Source organism: Protopterus annectens, chromosome 3.part0, assembly GCF_019279795.1.
Source record: "Protopterus annectens isolate FY-2018-M chromosome 3.part0, PAN1.0, whole genome shotgun sequence".
Taxonomy (NCBI): domain Eukaryota; kingdom Metazoa; phylum Chordata; order Ceratodontiformes; family Protopteridae; genus Protopterus; species Protopterus annectens.
The window spans coordinates 1,770,361,070-1,770,388,532 of NC_056731.1; the positions used below are offsets into that span (position 1 = coordinate 1,770,361,070).

Below are 27,463 nucleotides of genomic sequence, written 5' to 3' on the forward strand. Positions count from 1 at the left end.
TATAAAACAAGAAAATATAAACTGCAACTGATGCTTAAAAGTAAAAATTTAGACATGAGACCCTTTACATTCGGTTACCTATTGATTTGTTGACAGCTTAGGTTGTAGAATGCGTATTCATCGACACCTAAGCGTTAAACGCTTAAAATAGCGAACGGCCACATCATCGAATTCTTTCCTCGGGAAAGAATTTCCATGGCTGTTCTCAGGGATTTGCCCTTTCCCCAATGGAGAGCAGTTTTGGAGTTGGTATATTTAGTTAGCAGGGGGCGCAGCCCCCCACATTGGGGGTGTGAGGGGCAAAGCCCCCCACTATGTTTGGGTGTGTTTGTTTATTTTGTTTGCAGACAGCCAAGTGAATTCTTTCCCTAGGAAAGAATTTGATGATTTTGCTGTTCGCTGTTTTTAGCTTTCGACGCTTAGGTGTCAATGATTTTAGATTCGACAACCTAAGCTGTCGATGTTATGACATAGACGCTAAAGGCACTCATACTAGTAAAGTGCTATTGCTTGCCTGTACATCAGTACTGATTTCCCAGTATTTTATACAAGTTAATGAGCAAATGAAAAGTACAAAACGCCAGTAAGTAGTGGCAGCTATGATCTCTGACATTAATATTACGCATTCTCTGCAGTGATGGAGTTCCTGAGGATCCACTGATGGCTTTCTGTACTATTTATATTTATATTTATATTTATATACTTCGTGTTGTTATTGTCAACACCAGCAGCTGTTTAATACACTTTTAATAACTCACAAATCATGTGACCACTTTCTTGTAGTGGCAACCTTTGTATCCCTCAAGTAAATAATTACATACAATTCCTTCAAAACACTGGCTGTGGGTTGGGAGGGTGGCCTAATGGTTAAGGTGTTTGCCTTACAAACCCAAGATACAGGGTTTGAGTCTCACAAGGGATAATTGGTTAGGCTTAAAATGGCCCGCAAGGGCATCTAGCCTAGTACTAATCTAATCATAGCAGATACAAGTAAACAGTAGTAAAAAAAATGGAGAAAGCAAGCATACAGTGTAACAACCATTTTAGAAATGTAAAGGAATACTAAGCTGTTTGTAAGGGGTAAATAAAAGTTCCTGTATTACGGATATAAAAAATCCTTTATTTTTTTTAATTTTGCAAAACAGTTCAGCTCACACAGGGATTTCTGAAGAGACTGGGTAAATGTTGATGTTCTTCGTGTTTCACTGTTGCAGTCCTCACACTTGGGTTTTCTGCCAGCAGGTAGCCCTCAGTCGGCCCAAATACCAGAGACTTAGTATTTCTCCGTCAGTTGCTGTCACTTCATGACTGACATCAGGTCGTCAGGGGTATAAAAACAGGCAGCCAATGCCATTACATCAGTCTTTCTTGCCGAGGAGCCCGAAGCAGAAGCAGTTTGCACGAGTGCCGGTTGGCTGCTAACGGAGTTTTCATTTCCGAATTGAATCATCCTGAAGTCTTCTAAAGCTAAGTACCCCATTGGAGATCCTTTTTTCTTGTCAGAAAAAGTTAACAATTGTCTCGCCTGTGGAAAGTAAATACCACACCGAGATTTCCATTCTTACTGCGTCACCTGTTTAGGCCCAGTCCAAGACGTACCTCGCTGCCGGTTTTGTGCTTTGTTCAATGCCCAAACTATTCATCATTGGGGCCTTATTGTCACTAAATACTTTTGCTGTCGATCTGCGTATTCCGAAATGGCTTCGGTAAGCCATCCATCTACTGATATTCCAAAAAAAGTAAGGATAAAGACAGAGACAGACCGCACAAGTCCAAAACTGCTGATGCCGCTTCCATTAAGCTAGTCCCCAGTTTGCTGCTACTCAGTGAGGTGCTTTTGCAGCCTCTGATGCCCACTTTGATGGATTTTCAGGTGCTACTGAGATCCGTTTGGAGTTCGGTATGCCGCGAGACTCTTCTTTGACTCCGGAACCTGCGGATGTCTCTACCTTGGATAGGTCCGGAGACGCTGTGCAGGCACCGGCTTCCAAGGAAGTTCTTTGCATGACTGATATTCAACACAAACCAACTACTTCTTTCACGTCTTCAGTTCTGTCTAAAACTACTGAGTTTCTAAGGCCAAGAATACATGCTACACCTAAAAAAAAGATGACCCAAACTCAAGCACCTGCTTCCTTGCCACACTCTCAAATGCTTAAAATGGCACAAGACCTGATCATGCTGATTAGGGGAAGCCAGCCTTCCCCTGCTAAGAGAAAAAGAGACCTGTCCCCAGCAGCTTTAACTGAACAAGAGTCCGACGACTCTGAGGTTTCTGAATATGAAGACATGCCTTTATCTGCTTATGAGGATTCAGATGCAGAGGAATCCATTCCCTCTGCTTCCCCTCCAGAGGATTTTTCTTTTGGTGAAACCCTACATAGTTTAAGAGAGCATTTCCACTGGGAATGCCAGGAATATCCTCAGTCCAAAAAGAGACTCAGTGAATTTTTAGATTTGCCACAACATAGACCTTTAGCTATCCCTCCTGTTCTGGATGTTGTGGATGATGTCTTTATGGAATCCAGTCTAACTCCTGGTACTTTAACCCCTGTTCCAAGGAAACCAGACAGGTACTACAGAGTCCCTGACTCTCACAAATTTCTTTTCAAAAATCCTACTGCTGACCCAAGGGTCATTTCCCAAGGGCCTAAAGGTAGAAAAGCAACTACAGCTAAGAATCCCACTTCTTCAGACAGGGATTCCCGAGCTTTAGACAGATGGGGTAAAAAAGTATACACCTCTGCAACTCTCGCTATTAGGGCATTGAATTGCCAGATGTTCTTCGTGTTTCACTGTTCCAGTTATTACATTTGGGTTATCTGCTTGCAGGTAGCCCTCAGTCGGCCTGATTAACAAAGTCTTGGGTCCTGCGTCGGTTGCTGTCCCTTCTTCCATGACGTCAGATCGTCAGGGGTATAACACATGCAGCCAACACCATTACATCAGTCTTTCTTGCCGTGCGATGCTCGAAGCAGAAGCAGTTTGCAAGTGCTGGTCGGCCGACTCCTGAAATTTTAATTTTCGAGTTTTAGAACTGAAGTCTTCAACGAAAGCTAAGTACCCCATTGGGGAAACTTTTTCTTGCTCCTTACCAATGTCAGTAAAAGTTAATAATTGCATTACTTGTGGAAAGCAAATACCTCATAAAGATTTTCATTCGTACTGTATTCCTTGCCCAGGCCCTGACCACGACGTACCTTGCTGTCGATTTTGTGCTTTATTTAATCAGTGCACTATCCGTCGTCGGTATATTTTCGCCTCTAAATATTTTGGTTCTCGGTTTAATTATCCAGAAATGTTGTCGGTTAGCCATCCGACTACCGGGATTCCGAAAAAATGCAAAGATAAAGACAGAGACAGGCTGCTGAGGTCCAAAACTGCCGACGATGCTTCTCCTAAGCCAGTTGCCAGTTCACCAGTACTCAATGAGGCGCTTTTGCAGCCCCTGATACCCGCTACTTCTGATTCACAGGCCTCTACTGAGACCCATTCAGAGTCCGGTATACCACGTGATGCTTCAAATATGGAACCCGTGGATGTCTCTACCTTGGATGGGTCCGGAGCCGCTGTGCAGGCACCGGCTTCTGAGGGTGTATTTAGGCCTACAGACTTGCATAATAAATCGATGCCTCCTTCTTTACTTAGGCCTAAATCTCGATCCATGCCTAAAAAACCGATACCCAGGCCACATGCTCAGGCCTCTATGCCTATAAAACAAATGATAAGAATGGCTGAAGATCTAATAACTCTAATCAGGGGTAGCGAACCCCCCCCCCCCCACAAGAGGCCTAAAACTGAAGTTGATTATGAATCTTCTGATCAGGATTCTGTTTTTCTGATTCTTCTGATGATCTGGATTTGCCCTTATCTATTTATGAAGATTCTGATGCAGAGGACTCCATTCCCTCTGCTTCCTCTCCTGAGGATTCTTCTTTTGGGGAAACCTCACATACTCTAAGGGAGCATTTACACTGGGAAAGCCAGGATTTTTCCGATTCAAAAAAGAGGCTTAGGTATTTCCTTCTCCTACCTCAGCATAGGCCTTTAGCTATTCCTCCTGTACTAGACATTGTTGACAATGCTTTTTCGGAATCTAGTTTGGCTCCTGATTCCCTGCCTCCTGCTCCCAGAAAACCTGACAGATACTGCAGGGTCCCTGAGTCCCACAAGTTCCTTTTTAAAAATCCTATTGCAGATCCAGAGACTATTTCACAGGGGCCCAAGGGCATTAAGGCTTCTACTGCTAAATATCCTACCCCTTCTGATAGAGACTCCAGGGCGCTGGATAGTTGGAGTAAGAAGGTTTACACTTCTGCAACCTTGACAATTAGGGCTTTAAACTGCCAGTTTCATAGATTCATAGATTAGTACTAAGCTAACTGCCCTTGCGAGCCATTTAAGCCTAGCCAATTATCCCTTGTGAAACTCAAACCCTGCCCCTTGTGTTTGTAAGGCAAACACCTTAACCATTAGGCCACCCTCCCAACCATGATAAAGTATCAGCAACATGTTATTGGACTGCTTAAACAGAAAATAATGTTGATTCCTGACTGTGTGGAAAATAAAAAATTACAGGATTTAATGCATTCTGCTGAACAAGTTGGAAAACATACTTTGCAATGTGGTTTTGATTCATTAGAGGTCTCTTGCAGGGCTGCTGTTACTGGGTCTGTGCTCAGAAGGCATGCTTGGCTTAAGGAGCAATCTTTGCCAGATCATGTTAAAGCTAAATTGTTGGATGCTCCTTTAAGTCAGGACCACCTGCAAGGCTGAGGAAGTTCTTAAAAAGACAGAAGATAAAGCTAAATCTATGCAAATTGTTAAAGATTTTTTTACAAGTTCAGCCTCCTAGATTTAGTAGGCACTGGCCCTCTAAGAATTGGTCCTTTCCAGCCCCTTCCAGGTCTTCTCAAGCCAAACCCAGACACAGCAAAAACCTCAGGTTTCAGTCCCAGGGGACACACAGCAGTGGGGGGCCTCCACTTCCAAATCTGAGAATTATAAGACTCCCCCTTATGGTAAACTGTCCCAATGACTTCCTTTTAAAATTTCCAAGCACTTATCAACTGACTGCTCCTTTGGGGGAAAGATTGCTCTTCATGCAAAGAATTGGGAACTCATTACCCAGGACAAATGGGTTTTAAATATAGTGTCCCAGGGATACAGATTTTACTTCCACACGTTGCCAACACCAAGCGGGTGGCCGGACCTACCCCCAAATCAGTGGGCAGAGGCCCAAAACCAAGTACTTTCACTCTTAAGCATGGGGGTTATTCATCTGGTACCAGAAGAGGAAAAGGAACAAGGTTTCTACTTGCGACTTTTACTGGTACGCAGAAAAGACAATTCATGGCGTCCTTTCCTGGACCTGTCTACTCTAAACACCTTTTTGGAGATTCCAAAATTTAGGATGCTGACTCTTCACCAATTACTTCCTATGCTAGGCAATGGTTGGCAACACTAGATTCAAAAGAAGCCTACCTGCACATCCCAATCAGGGAATCTTGCAGAAGATACCTACGCTTCAAAGCAGGCTACATGCACTATCAGTTCTCTGCACTGCCTTTTGGCTTATCTACTACGCCCAGGGAATTCACAAAGTGCCTAGCTCCAGTTATTGCATTTTACAGGCAAAGAAATATTCAAATATACCCATACCTGGACGATTGTCTAATTAAGGCAGAAAGCCAGGACATACTTTTGAATCATCTGGCCTTTGTACAAAGGGTTTTAACTTGTCTGGGGTACACCATAAACGAAAAGAAATCGCACCTGGTACCCTGTCAACAAATTATATTTCTGGGAGCAAGCTTGAATACAACTTCCCAGATGGCTTACCTCACGCCAGAGAAACAAATTCATTTGACAACCTACTTCAAACAAGTGGCCACAAAAACCCTGCTATCTGCAAGACAAATACTGCAAGCCTTGGGGTTCATGGCCTCCTGCATTCTTCTAATTCCATATGCAATACTGCATATGAGGAAACTACAGTGGTATCTAAAAAGCCTATGGTGTCAACATTCTCAGGACCTAGAAACAATGATTCCTATCATACCTTGCCTATGCCTAGAGTTCCTTTGGTGGGCAGAGGCCTGCCACCAAAACAAGGGACTACCTTTCACACCACCCCCTGCCACCCAAACCCTAACAACAGATGCATCAGACTATGCATGGGGGGGTTCACCTGGCAGGGAAGTGCATTCAGGGCAAATGGAACCCAAGCTAAATGCACCTGCATATCAATCAAAAAGAAATGTTAGCTGTACAAAATGCTCTGACAGCCTTCAAGGACCACATTCTTCCAGGACAACTAATGGTAAAGATGGACAACACCACTGTTATGTGGTACATAAACAAGCAGGGGAGTACACATTCTTACCCCTTCTGCAGACTAGCCATGGCATTGTGGAACACATCCTTGAGCTACTAAGTGCAACTACAAGCTCAATTCCTGCCAGGAAAATTAAATACACTGACAGACAGATTAAGCAGAAACCTCATGGACCCACATGAGTGGAAACTGGAACCAAGGACTTCCAACATGTTGACAGCAAATGGGGTAGCCCTGATATAGACCTGTTTGCCTCTCCCCCAGCACTACCAGTTGGACAAATGTTGCACAAGGACTCCCCACAAACAAGCCTGGAAAGTGGATGCTCTGTCCTTCGGCTGGAAAAACCTATCAGTCTATGCCTTGCCCCCTCTGCCTCTGCTCTCCAAAGTACTACAAAGTACTACTAAAAATCAAACAGGACAAACCAAGGATGATTTTGATTGCTCCAGACTGGCCGCGCCAACACTGGTACCCCCTCCTGCGCAGTGTGTCATGGTTATCTCCATGGCACCTGCCTCAGACTCCTTCCCTGCTGTCCCAGCAGGAGAACCAGATTCTGCACCCTCAGCTTCTAACACTGAACCTTGCAGCCTGGCTAATTACTTAATCTCTCCTTTACCATCCCTTAGCAAACCTGTGATGGATATCATGTTAGAGGCAAGGAGGCCTAGTACTAGAAAATCTTACCCTGAAAAATGGAAAAGATTCGGTGCCTGGAATCAGTCTCAAGGGATGAGCACAGCAGCACCAAATTTACCTCAGATTTTACAATACTTAACTGAGATGCTTCACAAGGGCCTGTCTTTTTCCTTCATTAAAATCCACACCTCAGCCATTTCAGCTCATTATAACACAGAACCTCCCCTCTTCTCTCATCCACCGCTCAAGCAGTTCCTCAGAGAGGCTAAAAATTTGAGACCACCCAGGAGAGCTCCAACCCCAGCCTGGGACCTTAACTTTGTCTTGGAGAAGCTCACTCTACCTCCTTTCGAGCCAGCTGCTACTGCAGACTTAAAATTTCTTTCTTGGAATACAGCTTTCCTTGTAGCAATCACTTCAGCTGGAAGGGTATCTGAATTACAGGCCCTTATGGCAGTGGAGCCTTTCATCATCTTTCATGCGGACAGGGTGTCCCTCAGAACCAATCCATCCTTCATGCCCAAGGTGGTATCCAGTGTGGCTCTTAATCAGTCCATTAATTTGCCAACCTTCTTTCCCAATCCACAGAACAAAGGGGAACGGATACTGCATTCCTTAGATGTGCACAGACAACTTAGATTCTACATGGATAGGACTAAACCTCAAAGGAAATCTGAACAACTGCTGGTGGCATTTGCTGCAGGGGCAGACAGGAAGGCTATTTCAAAGCAAACCATTTCTAAATGCATAAGCCATTGCATTCATTTCTGCTGTAAGCACCATGGAAAACCTATTCCCCAGGGGATCAGATGTCACTCCACCAGGGCTGCATCTACCTCTACAGCCTTTCTCAGAGGCATCCCTACCAGGGACATCCTAGAAGCTGCTACCTGGAGTTCTGTACATACTTTCACCAAGCATTATCATTTTCCAATTTTCTCTAAATCCAGAGATGGCTTTGCCACTGCAGTCTTGCAGGGCCTAATAGCTGGCCACAATGCTATCTAAATTCCTCCTCCCAACCATAGCTTTGGGAATCTACCCAAATGTAATGACTGCAACAGTGAAACACAAAGAACATAGTACAGTTGTGTACACTTACCATAAATGTAGATGTTCGAGTGTATTCACTGTTGCAGTCCTGTTTACCCTCCCTCCAGCCCCCTAATTTCTTTTGGCTATACCTCTACTTTCCTTTGCTATGCTTAAAAACCTTTTTAGTGTATTTGCTTTTTAGTTGGAGGTATATCTTTGTACTTTTATATTTAATTGCTTCCCATTAGGGGGGCACCTGACATCTGGGGCAAGAAAAACTGATGTAATGGCGTCAGCTGCATGTTTTATACCCCTGACGACCTGACGTCATGGAAGAAGGGACAGCAACCAATGCAGGACCCAAGACTTTGTTAATCAGGCCAACTGAGGGCTACATGCAAGCAGATAACCCAAATGTAATGACTGCAACAGTGAATACACTCGAACATCTACATTTATGGTAAGTATACACAACTGTACTTTTCACATGTTGAAATACCAGCAACATATTATGAAACTTATTAAGCAAAAATTATCTACCTTTCCTGACTGTGCAGAAAATAAAAACTTACAGGAGCTTATGCATTGTGTAAGCCAAGTCAGCAAGCATACCTTGCAATGTGGGTTTGATGCCCTGGAAGCATTTTGCAGGGGAGCAGTCATTGGTCCTGTACTGAGAAGGCATGCTTGGCATAAGGAACAGACCTTGCCAGACCATGTCAAATCAAATTACTGGACGCTCCTTTGAACAAGGACAATCTGTTTGGCACCAAAGCAGAAGAGGTTCTAAAAAAGATGGAAGAAAAAGCTAAGTCTATGCAGACAGTCAAAGAATTTTACAACTGCAGCCTCCAAGATTCAGTAGGCATTGCCTCTCGAAAAATTGGTCCTTTCCAGCCTCCTCAAGGCCATCTCAATTTAGACCCAGGGGAAACAGATCCCCCAGATTACAATCTCAGGGTATGCAGAGATCTAAGCAATGGAGTACCTCCACTTCTAAAACAGGAAGTGCTAAGCCACCCCCTTATGCAAAGAATTCACAATGACTTCTCAACTCTACTCCTCACCTCTGCCCAATTGCTCATGCCCCTAGGAGGAAAACTTGCCCACCATGCAAAAAAACTGGACCTCCATCACCAAAGACCAATGGGTCCTCAGCATTGTATCCCAGGGGTACAAATTTTACTTCCACACACTGCCATCCCCAAAAGGGTTCCCAGACCTTCCTCTAAACCAGTGGGCAGAGGCACAAAACCAAGTTCAACCCCAATTCTCCATAAGGGGCAATTCAACCCGTTCCTGCAGAACAGATAGGTCAAGGGTTTTATTCCAGACTTTTACTGGTATCCAGAAAAGAGGGCACTTGGCACCCAATCCTAGATCTTTCCATTCTAAACACCTTCCGGGTGGTACCAAAATTCAGAATGCTCACCCTTCAGCAGCTTCTTCCTATGCTGTCCAAAGATGCCTGGTTAGCCACCCTAGACCTAAAAGAAGCCTATCTGGACATCCCTGTCAGGGAATCATGCAGGAAATACCTATGTTTCAGGGCAGGATCTATGCATTATCAGTTCTCTGCACTTCCCTTTGGCTTATCCACTGTTCCCAGAGTCTTCACAAAATGCCTGGCTCCAGCCATTGCGTATTGCAGACAGAGAAAGATTCAAATATACCCTTACTTGGACAATTGCCTGATTCAGGCAGACAGTCAGGAAAAGCTGTTGCAGTACCGGACATTTGTAAAGAACCTTTTAATTTCCCTGGGGTACACTATCAATGAAAAGAAATAAAAACTAGTCCCTAGTCAAAAGATTGTATTCCTGGGAGCAAGCTTGGACACAGTATCCCAGATGGCATTCCTTACTCCAGAAAAACAAGCCTGTCTAATAGGCTACTTCACTCAAATGGCAACCAGAACCCAGTTATCCACAAGGAAAATCCTGCAGGCTCTAGAGTTCATGACTTCTTGCATTCTACTAATCCCGTATACCAGACTGCATATGAGGAAACTTCAATGGTACTTAAAAAGTCTTTGGTGCCAACATTCTCAGGACCTGGAAAACATCATACCTATCATACCTTGTCTAAAAACAGAGTTCCTTTGGTGGGCAGCAGCATGCAACCACAACAAGGGACATCCCTTTACACAACCCCACGCCACCCAGCCCCTAACCACAGATGCATCAGACTATGCCTGGGAGGTACATCTGGATGACAAGTGCATTCAGGGCCACTGGAGCCAAGTCAGATTCATCTGCACATCAACCAAAAAGAGATGCTAGCTGTTCAGCATGCTCTGACAGCTTTCAAATCCCTAATCTCACCAGGACCCCTGCTAATAAAAACAGACAACACCACAGTGATGTGGTACATCAGCAAGCAGGGGGGAACCCATTCTTATCCACTCTGCAGGCTACCCATGACCCTGTGGAACATGGCCTTGGCCATGCATATTCATCTGCAAGCTCAATTCCTGCCATTCAAACTCTCTGGCAGAAGACTTAAGCAGAAATCTCATAAACCCACATGAGTGGCAATTACACCCCAACACTTTCAGCCTTCGAACCCAGAAATGGGGGACCCCGGAGGTGGACCCTTTTCCTTCCCCTACAGTCAGCAGCTCAGCAAATTCTGTACCAGGACACCTCATAGCAGGGCCTGGAAAGTGGATACCCTATCCTTTCAGTGGGTAAACCTCTCAATCTATGCATTTCCCTCTCTGCCTCTTCTTACAAGAATATTACTCAAGATAAGACAGGACAAACCAAGGGCAAACCTGATTGCCCCAGACTGGCCATGCCAGCACTGGTACCCACTATTGCGCAGCCTGTCACCGGTGCCACCATGGCACCAAACCCAGATCCCAACCCTCCTTACTCAGCAGGAAGGACAGATCTTGCATCTGCAACTGCAAATCCTGAACCTTGCAGCCTGGCTTATTCCTTGAATTTTCCCCCAGTGACCAGCCTAAACAAGCAGGTGCTGGACGTCATTCTTGAAGCCAGAAGACCCAGTACAAGGAAATCCTATGCTGATAAGTGGAAAAGGCATTGTTCCTGGAGTCAATCTATGAGAGTGGACACAGCACTGCCCTCCTTACTTGTAATCCTGGATTACCTAGCAGATCTACTCTACAGAGGCCTATCCTTCTCTTCCATTAAGATCCATGCCTCTACCATCTCGGCTCATTTCAACACTGAGCCACTTCTCTTCTCTCACCCTCTCATAAAACAGTTCCTGAGAAGGGCCAACAACTTAAGGCCACCAAGGAGTGCCCCCACCCCTGCATGGGACCTTAAATTTGTACTGTAAAAGCTCACCCTACCCCCATTTGAGCCTGCGTCAGCAGAGTTAAAATTCATCTCTTGGAAAACAGCCTTGCTTCTGGCCATCACTTCATTTAGAAGAGTGTCTGAGCTACAAGCACTTATGGCTGTAGAACCCTTCATTGTTTTTATGCTGACAGGGTCTCCCTCAGGACTAACCCTACTTTTATTTAAGTGGTGTCCGGTGTAGCTTTCAACCAATCTCTCCATTTGCCAACCTTCTTCCCTAATCCTCAAAATAAAGAGGAAAGGATCCTGCACTCTTTAGACATGCACAGACAGCTCAGATTCTACCTTGATAGGACTAAGCCCTTCAGGAAGTCTGACCATTTACTAGTTAGTTTTGCACCAGGGGCAGAGGGCAAGGCCGTATCAAAACAAACCATTTCCAAATGGATAGCACACTGTATCCATTTCTGTTACAAACACCATGGGAAACCAACCCCTCAGGGGGTCAGAACGCATTCCACTAGGGCAACTTCAACCTCTACAGCATTCCTCAGGGGAGTCCCTACCAGGGACATTCTGGAAGCTGCTACCTGGAGTTCTGTTCACACCTTCACCAAGCATAACCACCTATCTTTTCCAAATCCAGGGCGGGTTTTGCAACTGCAGGGCATACTAGCTAGCCCCAACTCTTCTTGACTGCCTCCACCCATTCTTCAGCTTTGGGAATCAACCCAAGTGTGATGACTGCAACAGTGAAACACGAAGAACATAGTACAGTTGTGTACACTTACCATAAATGTAGATGTTCGAGTGTATTCAATGTTGCAGTCCTGGTTTCCCTCCCTCCAGCCCCCTTGTCTCTCTCTCGCTCCCCTTCTCTACCTCTGTTACTCACCCCTTACAGGGCTATTGGTATTTACTTTTGACTGGTGGTGTTTTTTCCACCATAACTTAGCTCCCTATTTGGGGGGGCTCCTGACATTTGGGGCAAGAAAAACTGATGTAATGGCGTCGGTTGCCTGTTTCTATACCCCTGACGACCTGACATCAATCATGAAGCGACAGCAACCGACGCAGAAATACTAAATCTCTGGTATTTGGGCCGACAGAGGGCTACCTGCAGGTAGATAACCCAAGTGTGATGACTGCAACAGTGAATACACTCAAACATCTACATTTATGGTAAGTGTACACAACTGTACTTTTTGCTAATTTATTGCATTCAGCATTGTGAGATCGATAACAAAAGTCTCAACAAATAATCCTATGATATGTTACTCTTTTTTGCTAGCAAATTTCAGCAACAATTAAAAAAAATACAAATGAAAGTACCTCCCAATTTACAAAATGAGTAGATGTATAAATGTGTTTTTGAGTTTTAACTTCTTTTCGTTTAAACCTTAAATTCTAGCAAATACTAGCTACAGATGGAAATAAGCATAGTGGATAGCTACAAAGTAGGAAAACATTTAGGATCTGTGTTACTGCCAGTCATCAGTCAGTCATATTTTGCAAATAATTTAAATGTACCTATATAAATACTTTTTTTTAAATGGAAATAAGTCATTACTGGGCGGATAAGAAGAGGTCATTTTGTTGAACCGTTTGTTTTCACTCCTAAGGAGCCCCAATATTTGTGGAAAACAGTATGCAGAGTTGTAGCTAGACTTACACAAAGCTATGCTGTACAAATTAATTTTAGAAAGGACAGCATTTGTACCTGCTCTTAGACTCTAAATGCTCAATCTTAAAACATAAGTGACATAAAAAAGGCACAAGTGAGGAAGCAAAGAAAGTAAATGTGTGCACATGAATGTGTGCGTAATGTTTTATTTATCAGCTGTTCCATGTAAGGGGATCTACAATATTTTTTATGACTATGCTAAGACTTTAATTGCACATTCAGCACACAGCACAGTTTATCTGCCCAATGCATCTTCCCTGCCTACAGACTAAATAAGCTCGACATACAGTTCCTGTACGTGGTAATTTGACTCACCTGGCAAACATGAAGTTCATTCTACCTCTAGTCCTTCTGTTGTCAGCCACATTGCAGTTGGTATTCTGAGATGCTGTAGGTAGTCAGTGACAGTGAGCTGTTACTCAACCAGCTTGACACAAATTGCAAAAGGTATAATTATCTATATAACCTGGAGACCACCCTCTTGCTTACACAGATGGTCGGTAAGCAACACATAAACTCAACCATTTGTGTACAAGATCACAATAAACCAACATAAGCCAAGGTTGTAAAGAAATCACTACTCAAGCTACCAAGAATCAGGAATAAAGGGCCTCAGCAGTAATCTGCTAACACAAGATCACCACTCTCACATAACTCAAGTGAGTTTCCAGGCTGCATACTGCAAACCTTCAACTACCACTAAGTCTGTATGTCAGATAGGAAATGTCCTTGTAACTGGTGAAACCATCATCAGGCACAATGACTCTACACTCACTAGGTTAGAAAATGACAGGAAGGCAGCTGTTTTTCAGTGCCTGGATCCATAATATCATGATAGCCCAAGAGAACATATAAAAGGACACATTTGATATGACTGCAATAAAAATGACATAGTATAAAACATTGTCAAGTGAATGCCAAGGTGCTTTGCCATGTTAATCCAACTACAGAGGGTAAATGTTGAAACTACAGAAGTTCAGTAATTAGTCAAGCATACTACATTGATACGCCAGCCTGAGAGCCCCCCATGTTTCATTTGATTTCCCTTTTTACTCACCTTCTTCCCAGTAGCTCAGTCACACTCCAGGTAACGAATACACCTTCTTTATAACACCAGGCACGTGCGTGTCAGACCTGACTTCTTATATTTTTAAAGTGTTTCACTATGCAGGTAACGAATACACCTTCTTTATAACACCAGGCACGTGCGTGTCAGACCTGACTTCTTATATTTTTAAAGTGTTTCACTATGCCTTTACTCCTTTCCATGCCTAATCTCTTGCTACCAGTCTCTCAGGTCCACTTGCCATGATTTCCCAAACCAGCCATATTTGTACTTAATGTTAGAGTGCTTACACTATTAATGTGTCCAGTTATAATCAGAGATCACTGGATAAGCCTATAATTCAGTAACTACATATCTTTGCACTGCACTTTGTATGTCATTATCCTTCAGCTTTAATTCTAACAAATCTAATGTTTTTCTCCTTCTACTGGCTTCAGTATATTTAAAATACTCTGCAATTTATCTAAGTCAGGAGGAAGCAAATGTCTGCTGACTGTCAGTGAGGCATAAACCCAAATTATCACTTCTTTTTCATTTCAAAATATGCCTCTAGCCCTCATTTCTCATATATGTATGTACATGGGATCACTACGGAATACCGAAATTCTGCATCCCGAGGACCAGACTCTCGAGATTGCGGAATATCGAACATAGTGAATTGGGACTGCAGTACAGTGCGGGATGGGAACTTTGCCGTTCACTCCACTGTAGTGCAGTATATGAGTTGGTATATTTAAGTTGCATGGGATGTGAGGGGCTCAGGGGCTTGCCCTCTTGCATACACGTTAGAATAGTTTGTTGTATGTTTTACTTTTTTTTTTTTTTTTTTTTTAAAGTTTCGAGATTCTGCAATCTTGAGATTCTGGTCCTCAGGATTGTAGAATTTCAGTATTTCGTAGTGATTTCATGTATATGTATATATATATATATACACACACACACACACACACACACACAGTTTGTGTTGGAACTGCAGTACAAACGTTAAATGAAATTACACATTTTATATATGTATTTGGTTACACCTTGTATGTAAGTATTTTGTTTTCATTTCTGTTGCATGTTCAATGAACATAACTAATTCTTTGAATTCAAGCAATTTAAGTGTGATTCCAAGGAAGTAATATACTAACTCCAAAATCACTGAATCTTGAAACATTTCCTCTTACCCGAGGTACAGCAATCTCAGAGGCAGTATATATAAGTAAAGAGGGGCTTAGCTTGCAAAAAACTGCTTTAAATGTATAACAGCATATTCCAAAAGTGCCTGTTATATCTATTAAATCACACTTACATTTTTGCAGATTAGGTTATTAAACTATATTTTATTATCTGTATGGAACGTTCATCCCTAGACTACCAGTGAAAATAGACACTACTCGGTGTTAAATTCGTAGTCCTTAAAATAGCCCACATTCTGCTGACAATCCCTGTCAAACTGCACTACTGTGTAAATGAATTAGAAGTAGGAAGAAAGTACAGTTGTGTACACTTACCATAAATGTAGATGCTTGAGTGTATTCACTGTTGCTGTCATTACATTTGGGTTATCTGCTTGCAGGTAGCCCTCAGTTGGCCTTATTAACAAAGTCTTGGGTCCTGCGTCAGTTGCTGTGCCTTCTTCCATGACTTCAGGTTGTCAGGGGTATAAAACATGCAGCCGACGCCATTACATCAGTTTTTCTTGCCCCAGATGTCAGGTGCCTCCCTAATGGGAAGCAATTAAATATAAAAGTACAATGATATACCTCCAGCAATAAAGCAAATACACCAAAAAGCTTTTAAGCATAGTAAAGGAAAGTAGAGGTATAACCGAAGGAAGTTAGGGGGCTGGAGGGAGGGTAACCTAGACTGCAACAATGAATACACTCGAACATCTACATTTATGGTAAGTGTACACAACTGTACTATGTTCTTCATGTTTCACTATTGCAGTCATTACATTTGGGTAGATTCCCAAAGCTATGGTTGGGAGGAGGAATTTAAATAGCATTAGGACCAGCTATAAGGCCCTGCAAGACTGCAGTGGCAAAGCAAGCTCTGGATTTAGAGAAAATTGTCAGATGATAATGCTTGGTGAAAGTATGCACAGAACTCCAGGTAGCAGCTTCTAGGATGTCCCTGGTAGGGACACCTCTGAGAAAGGCTGTAGAGGTAGATGCAGCCCTGGTGGAGTGAGGTCCGATCCCCTGAGGGATAGGTTTTCCATGGTGCTTATACCAGAAATTAATGCAATGGCCTATCCATTTAGAAATGGTTTGCTTTGAAATAGCCTTCCCCTCTGTCCCTGCAGCAAATGCCACCAGCAGTTGTTCATATTTCCTTTGAGGTTTAGTCCTGTCCAAGTAGAATCTAAGTTGTCAGTGCACATCTAAGGAATGCAGTATCCATTCCCCTTTGTTCTGTGGATTGGAAAAGAAGGCTGGCAAATGAATGGACTGATTAAGAGCCACACTGGGTACCACCTTGGGCATGAAGGATGGATTGGTTATGAGGGACACCCTGTCCACACGAAAGATGATGAAAGGCTCCACTGCCATAAGGGCCTGTAATTCAGATACCCTTCTAGCTGAAGTGATTGCTAAAAGGAAAGCTGTTTTCCAAGAAAGAAATTTTATTTCCGCAGTAGCAGCTGGCTCGAAAGGAGGTAGAGTGAGTTTCTCCAAAACAAAGTTAAGGTCCCAGGAAGGGGTTGGAGCTCTCCTGGGTGGTCTCAAATTTTTGGCCCCTCTGAGGAACTGCTTGAGCAGTGGATGTAAAATCTGAGGTAAATTTGGCGCTGCTGTGCTCATCCCTTGAGATTGGTTCCAGGCACAGAATCTTTTCCATTTTTCAGCATAAGATTTTCTAGTACTAGGCCTCCTTGCCTCTAAAATGATATCTGTCAAAGGTTTACTGAGGGATGGTGAAAGAAAGATTAGGTAATTAGCCAGGCAGCAAGGTTCAGTGTTAGAAGCTGAGGGTGCAGAATCTGGTTCTCCTTCTGGGACAACAGGAAAGGATTCTGAGGCAGGTGCCATGGGGATAACCGTGACACACTGCGCAGGAGGGGGTACCAGTATTGGCGTGGCCAGTCTGGAACAATCAAAATCATCCTTGGTTTGTCCTGTTTGATTTTTAGTAGTACTTTGGAGAGCAGAAGCAGAGGGGGGAAGGCATAGACTGATAGGTTTTTCCAGCTGAAGGACAGAGCATGCACTTACCAGGCTTGTTTGTGGTGAGTCCTTGTGCAAAATTTGTCCAATTGGTAGTTCTGGGGAGAGGCAAATAGGTCTATATCTGGGCTCCCCCATTTGCTTGTCAACATGTCGAAAATCCTTGGTTCCAGTTTCCACTCATGTGGGTCCATGTGGTTTCTGCTTAGTCCGTCTGCCAGTGTATTTAATTTTCCTGGCAGGAATTGAGCTTGTAGGTGCACTTGGTAGCACAAGACTTTGTTCCACAATGCCATGGATAGTCTGCAGAGGGGGTAAGAACGTGTACCCCCCCTGCATGTTTATGTACCACATAACAGTGGTGTTGTCCATCTTTATCATTAGTTGTCCTGGAAAAATGTGGTCCTTGAAGGCTGTCAGAGCATTCTGTACAGCTAACATTTCTTTTTGATTGATATGCAGGTGCATTTGACTTGGGTTTCATTTGCCCTGAATGCACTTCCCTGCCTGGTTAGCCCCCCATGTATAGTCTGATGCATCTGTTGTTAGGGTTTGGGAGGCAGGGGGTGGTGTGAAAGGTAGTCCCTAGTTTTGGTGGCAGGCCTCTGCCCACCAAAGGAACTCTAGGCGTAGGCAAGGTATGATAGGAATCATTGCTTCTAGATCCTGGGAATGTTGACACCATAGGCTTTTTAGATACCACTGCACTTTCCTCATATGCAGTCTTGCATATGGAATTAGAAGAATGCAGGAGGCCATGAACCCCAAGGCTTGCAGTAATTGTCTTGCAACTATCAGGGTTTTTGTGGCCACTTGTTTGAAGTAGGTTGTCAAATGAATTTGCTTCTCTGGCGTGAGGTAAGCCATCTGGGAAGTTGTATTCAAAATTGCTCCCAGGAATATAATTTGTTGACAGGGTACCAGGTGAGATTTCTTTTCGTGTATGGTGTACCCCAGACAGATTAGAACCCTTTGTACAAAGGCCAGATGATTCAAAAGTATGTCCTGGCTTTCTGTCTGAATTAGACAATCTTCCAGGTATGGGTATATTTGAATATTTCTTTGCCTGCAGAATGCAATAACTGGAGCTAGGCACTTTGTGCATACCCTGGGTGAAGTAGATAAGCCAAGAGGCAGTGCAGGGAACTGATAGTGTGTGTAGCCTGCTTTGAAGCAAAGGTACCTTTTGCAAGATTCTCTGATTGGGATGTGCAGGTATGCTTCTTTTAAATCTGGTGTTGCCAACCAGGCGTCTTTGCCTAGTATAGGAAGTAACTGGTGAAGAGTCAGCATCTTGAATTTTAAAATCTCCAAAAAGGTGTTTAGAGTAGACAGGTCCAGGATAGGATGCCATGAATTGTCTTTTCTGGGTACCAGGAAAGGTCTCAAATAGAAACCTTGTCCCTTTTCCTCTTCTGGTACCAACTGAATAGCCCCCATGCTTAAGAGAGAAAGTACTTGTTTTTGAGCCTCTGCCCACTGGTTTGGGGGTAGGTCCAGCCACCCGTTTGGTGCTGGCAACGTGTGGAAGTGAAATCTGTATCCCTGGGACACTATATTTAAAACCCATTTGTCCCAGGTAATGAGCTCCCAGTTCTTTGCATGAAAAGCAATCTTTCCCCCCAAATCGGCAGTCAGTTGATAAGTGCTTGGAAATTTTAAAAGGAAGTCATTGAGACAGTTTACCATGGGGGAGTCTTATTACTCCAATATATGGAAGTGGAGGCACCCCACTGCTTAGTCCTGTGTGTCCCCAGGGACTGAAACTTGGGGTTCCTGCTGTGTCTGGGTATGGCTTGAGAAGACCTGGAAGGGGCTGGAAAGGACCAATTTTTAGAGGGCCAGTGCCTACTAAATCTGGGAGGCTGAACTTGTAAGACATCTTTAACAGTTTGCATAGATTTAGCTTTATCTTCCATCTTTTTAAAAAATTCCTCAGCCTTGCTGCCAAACAGGCGGTCCTGATTCAAGGGAGCATCCAACAATTTAGCTTTAATATGATCAGGTAAAGATTGCACCTTAAGCCAAGCATGCCTTCTGAGCACAGACCCAGTAACAGCAGCCCTGTAAGAGGCCTCTAATGAATCAAAACCACATTGCAAAGTATGTTTTCCAACCAGTTCAGCATAATGCATTAAGTCCCATAATTCTTTATTTTCCACACAATCAGGAATCAACATCATTTTCTGTTTAAGCAATCCAATAACATGTTGCTGATATTTTAACATATGAAACTGGCAGTTTAAAGCCCTAATGGCCAAGGTTTCAGAAGTGTAAACCTTCTTACCCCATCTATCCAGCGCTCTGGAGTCTCTATCAGAAGGCATAGGATTTTTAGCAGTAGAAGCCTTAATGCCCTTGGGCCCCTGAGAAATAGTCTCTGGATCCGGAATAAGATTTTTAAAAAGGAACTTGTCTGACTCAGGGACCCTGTAGTATCTGTCAGGTTTTCTGGGAGCAGGAGGCAAGGAATCAGGGGCCAAACTAGATTTTGAAAAAGCATCATCAACGATGTCTAGTACAGGCCTATGCTGAGGCAGGAGTAAGAAATCCTTGAGCCTCTTTTTTAAATCAGAAAAATCCTGGCTTTCCCTGTGGAAATGCTCCCTTAGAGTATGTAAGGTTTCACCAAAAGAAAAATCTTCTGGAGGGGAAGCAGAGGGAATAGAGTCATCTGCATCAGAATCCTTATAAGTAGATAAGGGCAAATCCAGATCATCAGAAGAATCAGAAAAAACAGAATCCTGGTCAGAAGATTCATAAACAACTTCAGTCCTAGGCCTTTTAGAAGGGGGGGGGGGTGGCTACCCCGATCCTTATCATTTGTTTTTTAGGCATAGAGGCCTGAGCATGTCACCTGGGCATCGGTTTTTTAGGCATGGTTCGAGATTTTGGCCTAAGTGATGAAGGAGGCGTTGGTTTAATATGCAAGTCCATAGGCCTGAATACACTCTCAGAAGCCGGTGTCTGCACAGCGGCTCCAGACCCATCCAAGATAGAGACATCTGCGGGTTCCATAGTTGAAGTGTCTCGCGGCATACCAGACTCTGAATGGGTCTCAGTAGAGGCCTGCGAATCAGAAGTAGCGGGTATCAGGGGCTGCGAAAGCATCTCACTGAGTACCAGTGAACTGGCGACTGGCTTAGAAGAAGCATCTTCGGCAGTTTTGGACCTCGGCGGCCTGTCTCTGTCTTTATCTTTGCATTTTTTTGGAATCCCGGTAGTCGAATGGCTAACCAACGACATTTCTGGATAATTAAACCAAGAACCAAAATATTTAGAGGCGAAAGTATACCGACGAAGGATAGTGCACTGATTAAATAAAGCAAAAAACCGACAGCAAGGTACGTCATGGTCAGGGCTTAGGCAAAGAATACAGAACGAATGAAAATCTTTATGAGGTATTTGCTTTCCACAAGTAATGCAATTATTAACTTTTACTGACATCGGTAAGGAGCAAGAAAAAGTTTCCCCAACGGGGTACTTAGCTTTAGTTGAACACTTCGGTTCTGAAACTCAAAAATGAAAATTTCAGGAGTCAGCTGACCTGCACTTGTGAACTGCTTCTGCTTTGAGCACTGCACGGCAAGAAAGACTGGTGTAATGGCGACGGCTGCATGTTTTATAATTGTTTTTTAATTGTCAGTTTCACATGCTGAAGTACCAACAACATAGTATGGAGCTTATTAAACAAAAAGTGGCAACATTTGCAGACTGTACAGAAAATAAAGAATTACAGGAATTTATGCACTCTGCAAGCCAAGTCAGCAAACATACTTTGCAGTCACTGGCTCTGTACTGAGAAGACATGCTTGGCTGAAGGAGCAGACCTTGCCAGACCATGCCAAATCAAAGTTACTAGACGCTCCTTTGAATAAGGACTGTGTTTGGCACCAAAGCAGAAGACGTTCTTAAAAAGATGGAAGAAAAAGCTAAGTCTATGTAGACTGTTAAAGAATTCTTACAAGTGCAACCCCCTAGATTCAGTAGGCATTGCCCTTCCAAACACTGGCCCTTTCCAGCCCCCTCCAGGCCTTCTCAAACCAGACCCAGGGGAAGCAGACCACCCAGACTACAGTCTCAGGGTATGCAGAGATCTAAACAATGGAGTGCCCCCACCCTTAAAGCAGGGAGTGGTAAGCCACCTCCTTACAGAACAAGCTCACAATGACTTCTTTACTCCACTCCCCAGCCCTGCCCAATTGCTTGTGCCCCTAGGAGGAAAACTTGCCCTTCATGCAAAAAAATGGATGTCCATCACTCAGGACCAGTGGGTCCTCAACATTGTATCCCTGGGGTACAAATTTGCTTCCATTCACTGCCAAATCCAAGCAGGTTTCCAGACCTTCCTCCAAACCAGTGGGGAGAGGTTCAAAACCAAGTACTTTCCCAACTACCAGATGGCATTCCTCAACTCAGAAAAACAAGTCTATGACAGACTACTTCAAACAAATGGCCACCAGAACCCAGCTATCTGCAAGAAAAATACTGCAAGCCCTAGAGTTCATGGCCTCATGTATACTGCTGATTCCATATGCAAGACTGCATATGAGGAAACTCCAGTGGTACTTAAAAAGTCTTTGGTGCCAACATTCTCAGGACCTGGAAACAGTCATTCCTATCATACCTTGTCTAAGGACAGAGTTCCTCTGGTGGGCAGAAGCATGCAACCACAACAAGGGACTGCCATTTACTCAACCCCAAGCCACCCAGACTTTAACCACAGACACATCAGACTATGTCTGGGAAGCACACATGGACAGAAAATGTATTCAGGGCCACTGGAGCCCAAGTCAAATATATCTGCACATCAACTAAAAAGAGATGCTAGCTGTACAGAATGCCCTGACAGCTTTCAGATCTGTAATCTTTCCAGGACAACTGTTAATAAAAACAGACAACACCACAGTTATGTGGTACATAACAAACAGGGGGGCACCCATTCCTACCCACTCTGCAGGCTAGCCATGGCCATGTGGAACATGGCCTTGGACATTCAGGTCCATCTGCAAGCTCAATTCCTGCCAGGCAAACACAACTTACTAGCAGACGACTTAAGTAGAAATCTCCTAGACCCACATGAGTGGCAATTGGAGCACAGCACCTTCAACCTTCTGATTCAGAAATGGGGGATCCCAGAAGTGGATCTCTTTGCCTCCCCCCTACAACCACCAGCTCAGCAAATTCTTCACCAGGAATCCTCACCGCAGGGCCAGGAAAGTGGATGCCCTATCTTTACAGTGGGTAAATCTCTCAATCTAAGCCTTTCCCCCTCTGCCTCACTTTTCAAAAGTATTACTCAAGATAAAGCAGGACAGGCCAAGGACAATTCTGATTGCCCCAAACTGGACATGCCAGCACTGGTACCCACTCCTTTGCAGTCTGACATCAGTGCCACCCTGGTACCTACACCAGAATCCAACCCTCCTCTCTCAGCAGGAGGGACAGATTCTGCATCCACAACTGCAAACCCTAAATATTGCAGCCTGGCTTATTCCTTTAATTCTCCCCCAACAACCTTAAGCAAACAGGTGCTGGACATCATTCTTGAAGCCAGAAGACCCAGTACTAGAAAATCCTATGCTGATAAGTGGAAATGATTCTGCTCATGGATTCAGTCTAAAGGAGAGGACACAGCACTGCCCTCTCAGCCTCTTATCCTGGATTACCTAACAGATCTACTCCACAAAGGCCTGTCCTTCTCCTCCATTAAGATACATGCCTCAGCCATTTCTGCTCATTACAACACTGAGCCACCTCTCTTCTCGCACGCTCTTATCAAACAGTTCCTGAGTGGGGAAAACAACTTAAGGCCACCAAGGAGAGCACCCACCCCTGATTGGGACCTTAACGTTGTACTGGAAAAACTCACGATTCCCCCCTTTGAACCTGCTGCATCAGCAGAGTTAAAATTCTTCTCTTGGAAAACAGCCTTGCTTCTAGCCATCACTTCAGCTAGAAGAGTGAACTACAAGCACTTATTGGCTGTGGAACCCTTCATTATTTTCCATGCTAACAGGGTTTCCCTCAGGACTAACCCTTCCCTTATGCACAAAGTTGTGTCCAGTGTGGCTCTCAATCAATCCATCCATTTGCCAACCTTCTTCCCTAATCCTCAAAATAAAGGGGAAAGGATCCTGCACTCCTTGGACGTGCACAGACAGCTCACATTCTACCTTGATAGGACTAAGCCCTTCAGAAAATCTGACCAGTTACTAGTCAGCTTTGCAAAAGGGGCAGAGGGCAAGGCCATTTCAAAACAAACCATTTCCAAATGGATAGCACACTGCATCCATTTCTGCTACAAGCACCATGGGAAACCAATCCCTTAGGGGATCAGAACACATTCCACTAGGGCAACATCTACCTGTACAGCATTTCTCAGGGGAGTCCCTACCAGGGATATCCTGGAGACTGCTACCTGGAGTTATGTACACACATTCACCAAGCATTACCACCTGCCTATCTTTTCCAAATCCAGGGCAAGATTTGCTACAGCAGTTCTGCAAGGCATACTAGCCAGCCCTAACTCTTCTTGACTGCCTCCACCCTTCTTCAGCTTTGGGAATCCACCCAAGTGTGATGACTGCAACAGTAAAATACGAAGAACATAGTACAGTTGTATACACTTACTATAAATGTAGATGTCCGAGTGTATTCACTGTTGCAGTCCTGGTTTCCCTCCTTCCAGCCCCCTGGTTTTCTTTCTCTCTCTCTCTCTCTCTCTCTCTCTCTCTCTCTCTCTACGGCTATTACTAACCCCTTCTGGGGTATTGGTATTGGTATTGGTATTTACTTTTTACTGGTGGTGTGTTCCCTACCATAACCTAGCTCCCTATTTGGGGGGCTCCTGACATTTGGGGCAAGAAAAACTAATGTAATGACATCGGCTGCCTGTTTTATACCCCTGATGACCTGACGTCAGTTCTGGATCGACAGCATCCGATGCAGAAATACTAAGTCTCTGGTAATCGGCCGACTGAGGGCTACCTGCAGGCAGATAACCCAAGTGTGATGACTGCAATAGTGACTACACTCGAACATCTACATTTATGGTAAGTGTACACAACTGTACTTTGCATATCTTCAGCTAAATTACTTTCAGAGCTGTCTTAACAAGGTTACTGTAAAACATCTGTTTCTCTCTCAAATTAAATGTGTTGGTGATCCTTGGAATTAAAGTGCCTTGCCAAAATAAGGATGTCAGTATTAGCAATCCAGGTATTCTGCCATTGTAAGTCAATTACTCAATCCACATTTCTGTGAAGACTTAACCACATAATTTTTAGCCTGTTATGGTGTGAATCTACATACTGAAACCAACTTTGAATCTGGAGTTTTTAAGATCAAAGCCTAATTGTGTTGTATTTCAGCTGTTTCATAGCTATATATATAATTCCTTTCAACTCTAATGTTTTTCATTACATGGGCTTCTTTTTAATATTTTATTCCAGTAGCATTTGTTAACTGAGTAAGCAGCCTGATCCTTGAGCCATTTTCAGCCACAACCTGGACCATTTGACAAAGGCAATAGGCAGCAGGCATGCAATAATTATTGCTACGTTATCTGATAATAATAATTAGCAAAGCACATACAGCTATTAACATGCCACCTCCTGGATGTATTACTAAGTACATGTAAATGGTAGTTTTTAAAGGTCAGATGGTTACACTGTAATGCTGGTTTCTGTAGTACAGTATACTTATTCTAACTAATCGTACAGTGCTTAGCACTGATTTTACTTCCATCCTGAATTGTACTGGTTTTAACAAGGCTAGAGTGCTATCTCTGTGATTACAGGCAAGATCATCACACTGTACCATTTTGTTTGCCATCACATTTTGGACACCTCTTCCACTAAGCATGCATGTCTTTGTAAGGCATTCTTTTTTTTTTTTTAAGTTCTGGCATCAGATTGTCATTAACTGTCCCTTTTCAGCTGCTGTTTATGGTCAGCATGGACCTAAAGGTCTAGTCCACAGATAAATTAACCAGTAACTCTTGTCAGTGACTATTTCAGGCCTTCACAGCCAGACTTCTGATTTTTCACTCAAGCCACAGAACCACTCTGCTTCACAGGATACTGTAACCAGCTGGGATTTTCACTCTTTAAGTAAAATAAGGAAGGATAATCCTGTGGAATGTGATGAGCCACTAAAGCCACAATGGCTCCTTTCATAACAAAGGCAAACCAAAATATTATTCGTCTCAAAGGCTTTGACCCACAACAATACCAGTTTCATCTGCACTGTAGCAAAGCATGGTATCATGCCACCAGTGACCTATCAAGTGTGTTCTTTAACTGCGTTTTATTCAAAGCATTTGCTTTTCTGTCAAGAACTTTGTTAATGTTTATCTTCTATAGAATAAATTTTGCTGTGATAGCAACTGACTGCTGCATTTTACAGGATATGACCAAAATTACATTCCAAGGCCCTTTTATTTGTTGGCCAGCTAACTAGCTTGGCAAATGGCTAGTTAACTGGCCAACATGATGGATGTGTGCATGCATGAAAAAACAGAAGAAAGACATATAGTTCCAAACAAAAACACAGACAGTGATGGATGAGTTGAGAATCAAGAAAAAGGATAGGCAGACAGAAAGAAAATGAAGCATGTGAAATGAAAGTTTTAATTTTCTATTTTTGCACTTAATTGTTGTAAATTGTAAACTGTTTTATATAGTGATGTATTACTATCCAGCTGCATAAGGTAAAAATGCCTTCACTGCGAGAGAAAGGGTTTTATTAGTCTGTTTCACAGTGTATTTATGAACAAAGAAAATTCTATCACACTTTTGTTTTCACACACACATAACTTTACCAGCTTGAAAGTTTATTAAAATCAATTCCAGTAGTCAAAAATTTCAGTCAGAAAAGAATGCTTGTGTTTGCTAGCCGATTTTTCATTTGCTCCGTTTGCTTCATGCCGAAAAATATACTGACATGGATCCTTTCTGTGTCTTGCTGCAGAAGAGCAAAGGGAAGAAACAGACCGGTCTGCTAAAACCGCAACAGTGGCTGCTGCTGGCGATCATAAAGACACAAGTGAGAAAGATAAAGAAGGCAAAAAAGCCGATAAAGACTCTGGTAATGCTCCAGAATTCAGCCTCTTTTGATATGTATTAAATGGTCTTTCATCTTAAACTGTCCTGACATCCCCACAACTATTCATTACATGTGTGTTTTGCATCTGATTTCTATCAGTCGCCTCCCATTGACCTATTTTTAATCATAACCATCTGACAGGATGGCTGTGGATAAGTTGGAGAATATTACAGAATGACTAGTAAGATTATTTTTTAATCAAATCAGTTTGTGTGCTTGTAATTTTTTAAGCTCCTTTCATTAATCTTAGCTGTAGTTGTGATTTCTCTGATGACATATTAATTTTTCGTAAGTGTGGGATTAGATACCACATGAATATTTTCTTGCAATCAAAGCAACACTGTTATAACCCCAAGAATGGACTTTTTAAGCCCTCATTTTCTGATGGACTAAACTGCTTAAACTCATATATTTCTAGATATTTATCACAGGCATTTATCAGCACACAGTACAAAATCAAATAAAAAAGTCTTAAGGTTCTTCAGTCCAGGGAAAGAGAAAATATCACTGAAAACATATGAAGAGTTTGATAATTGTGATCCCCCTGAAAAAGACAAGATCCAGTAATGAAAGCTACTGTCTTTCAAAACAAAACCCTTGTGCCATGACATTTACTTATGCGCAAACAAACCCAGGACTTTCATGTGGAGCAGAATCTTTAGGCTCTCTTTGTATTTGATTTCGCAAACATGTGACTTCATCTCTGCTTTTTATGTATGAGATGGAAATCTATGGTCACAATGAATATTACATTGGCTACTTTTCCTGCATGCTGTACCTAGATACATTATGTTGGATTCATTGAAGCAGAAGAAATGCTGAAACAGGTTGAAGCCTATTAGTTTCAGGTAGTCATCTATCTTTTTCTTGTATCTCCATGACAGCGGCATACAAAAGAGCCTGTATGCAACAGAAAGGCATTTAGTTTTGCTGAAAACATCATTTCAGTACTGAAACAGTGAGGTGCGCCACAGTTAAAGATGCATTATTTTTTTATTCCTAGTGCATTCTTTGCATATAAAACATATATAGTTTTTATATATTACTACTAGTAATTTCTGTTAAAAATGATTGCAATCCCTACATGCTTCTTCCAGATACATTTGTTAACAAAAGCATTTTGAGTTTCCAAATTTGACCAATGACTTTTTACTGAAAAAA

The 27,463-nt window shown here is 43.0% G+C and overlaps 1 protein-coding gene across 2 annotated transcripts in view; it reads left to right on the forward strand.

Moving 5' to 3' along the window:
- Nucleotides 1-27,463, forward strand: part of ZFHX4 (zinc finger homeobox 4) — a 482,814-nt gene that overhangs the window by 374,338 nt on the left and 81,013 nt on the right. The window contains exon 5 of one of the 2 annotated variants that reach the window (XM_044065820.1): nt 26,168-26,284. The exons of the other annotated variant lie outside the window; for it this stretch is intronic. Coding sequence (XP_043921755.1) covers nt 26,168-26,284 — 117 coding nt within the window. The remainder of the gene's footprint in view (nt 1-26,167; nt 26,285-27,463) is intronic. 2 annotated transcript variants of the gene reach the window in all.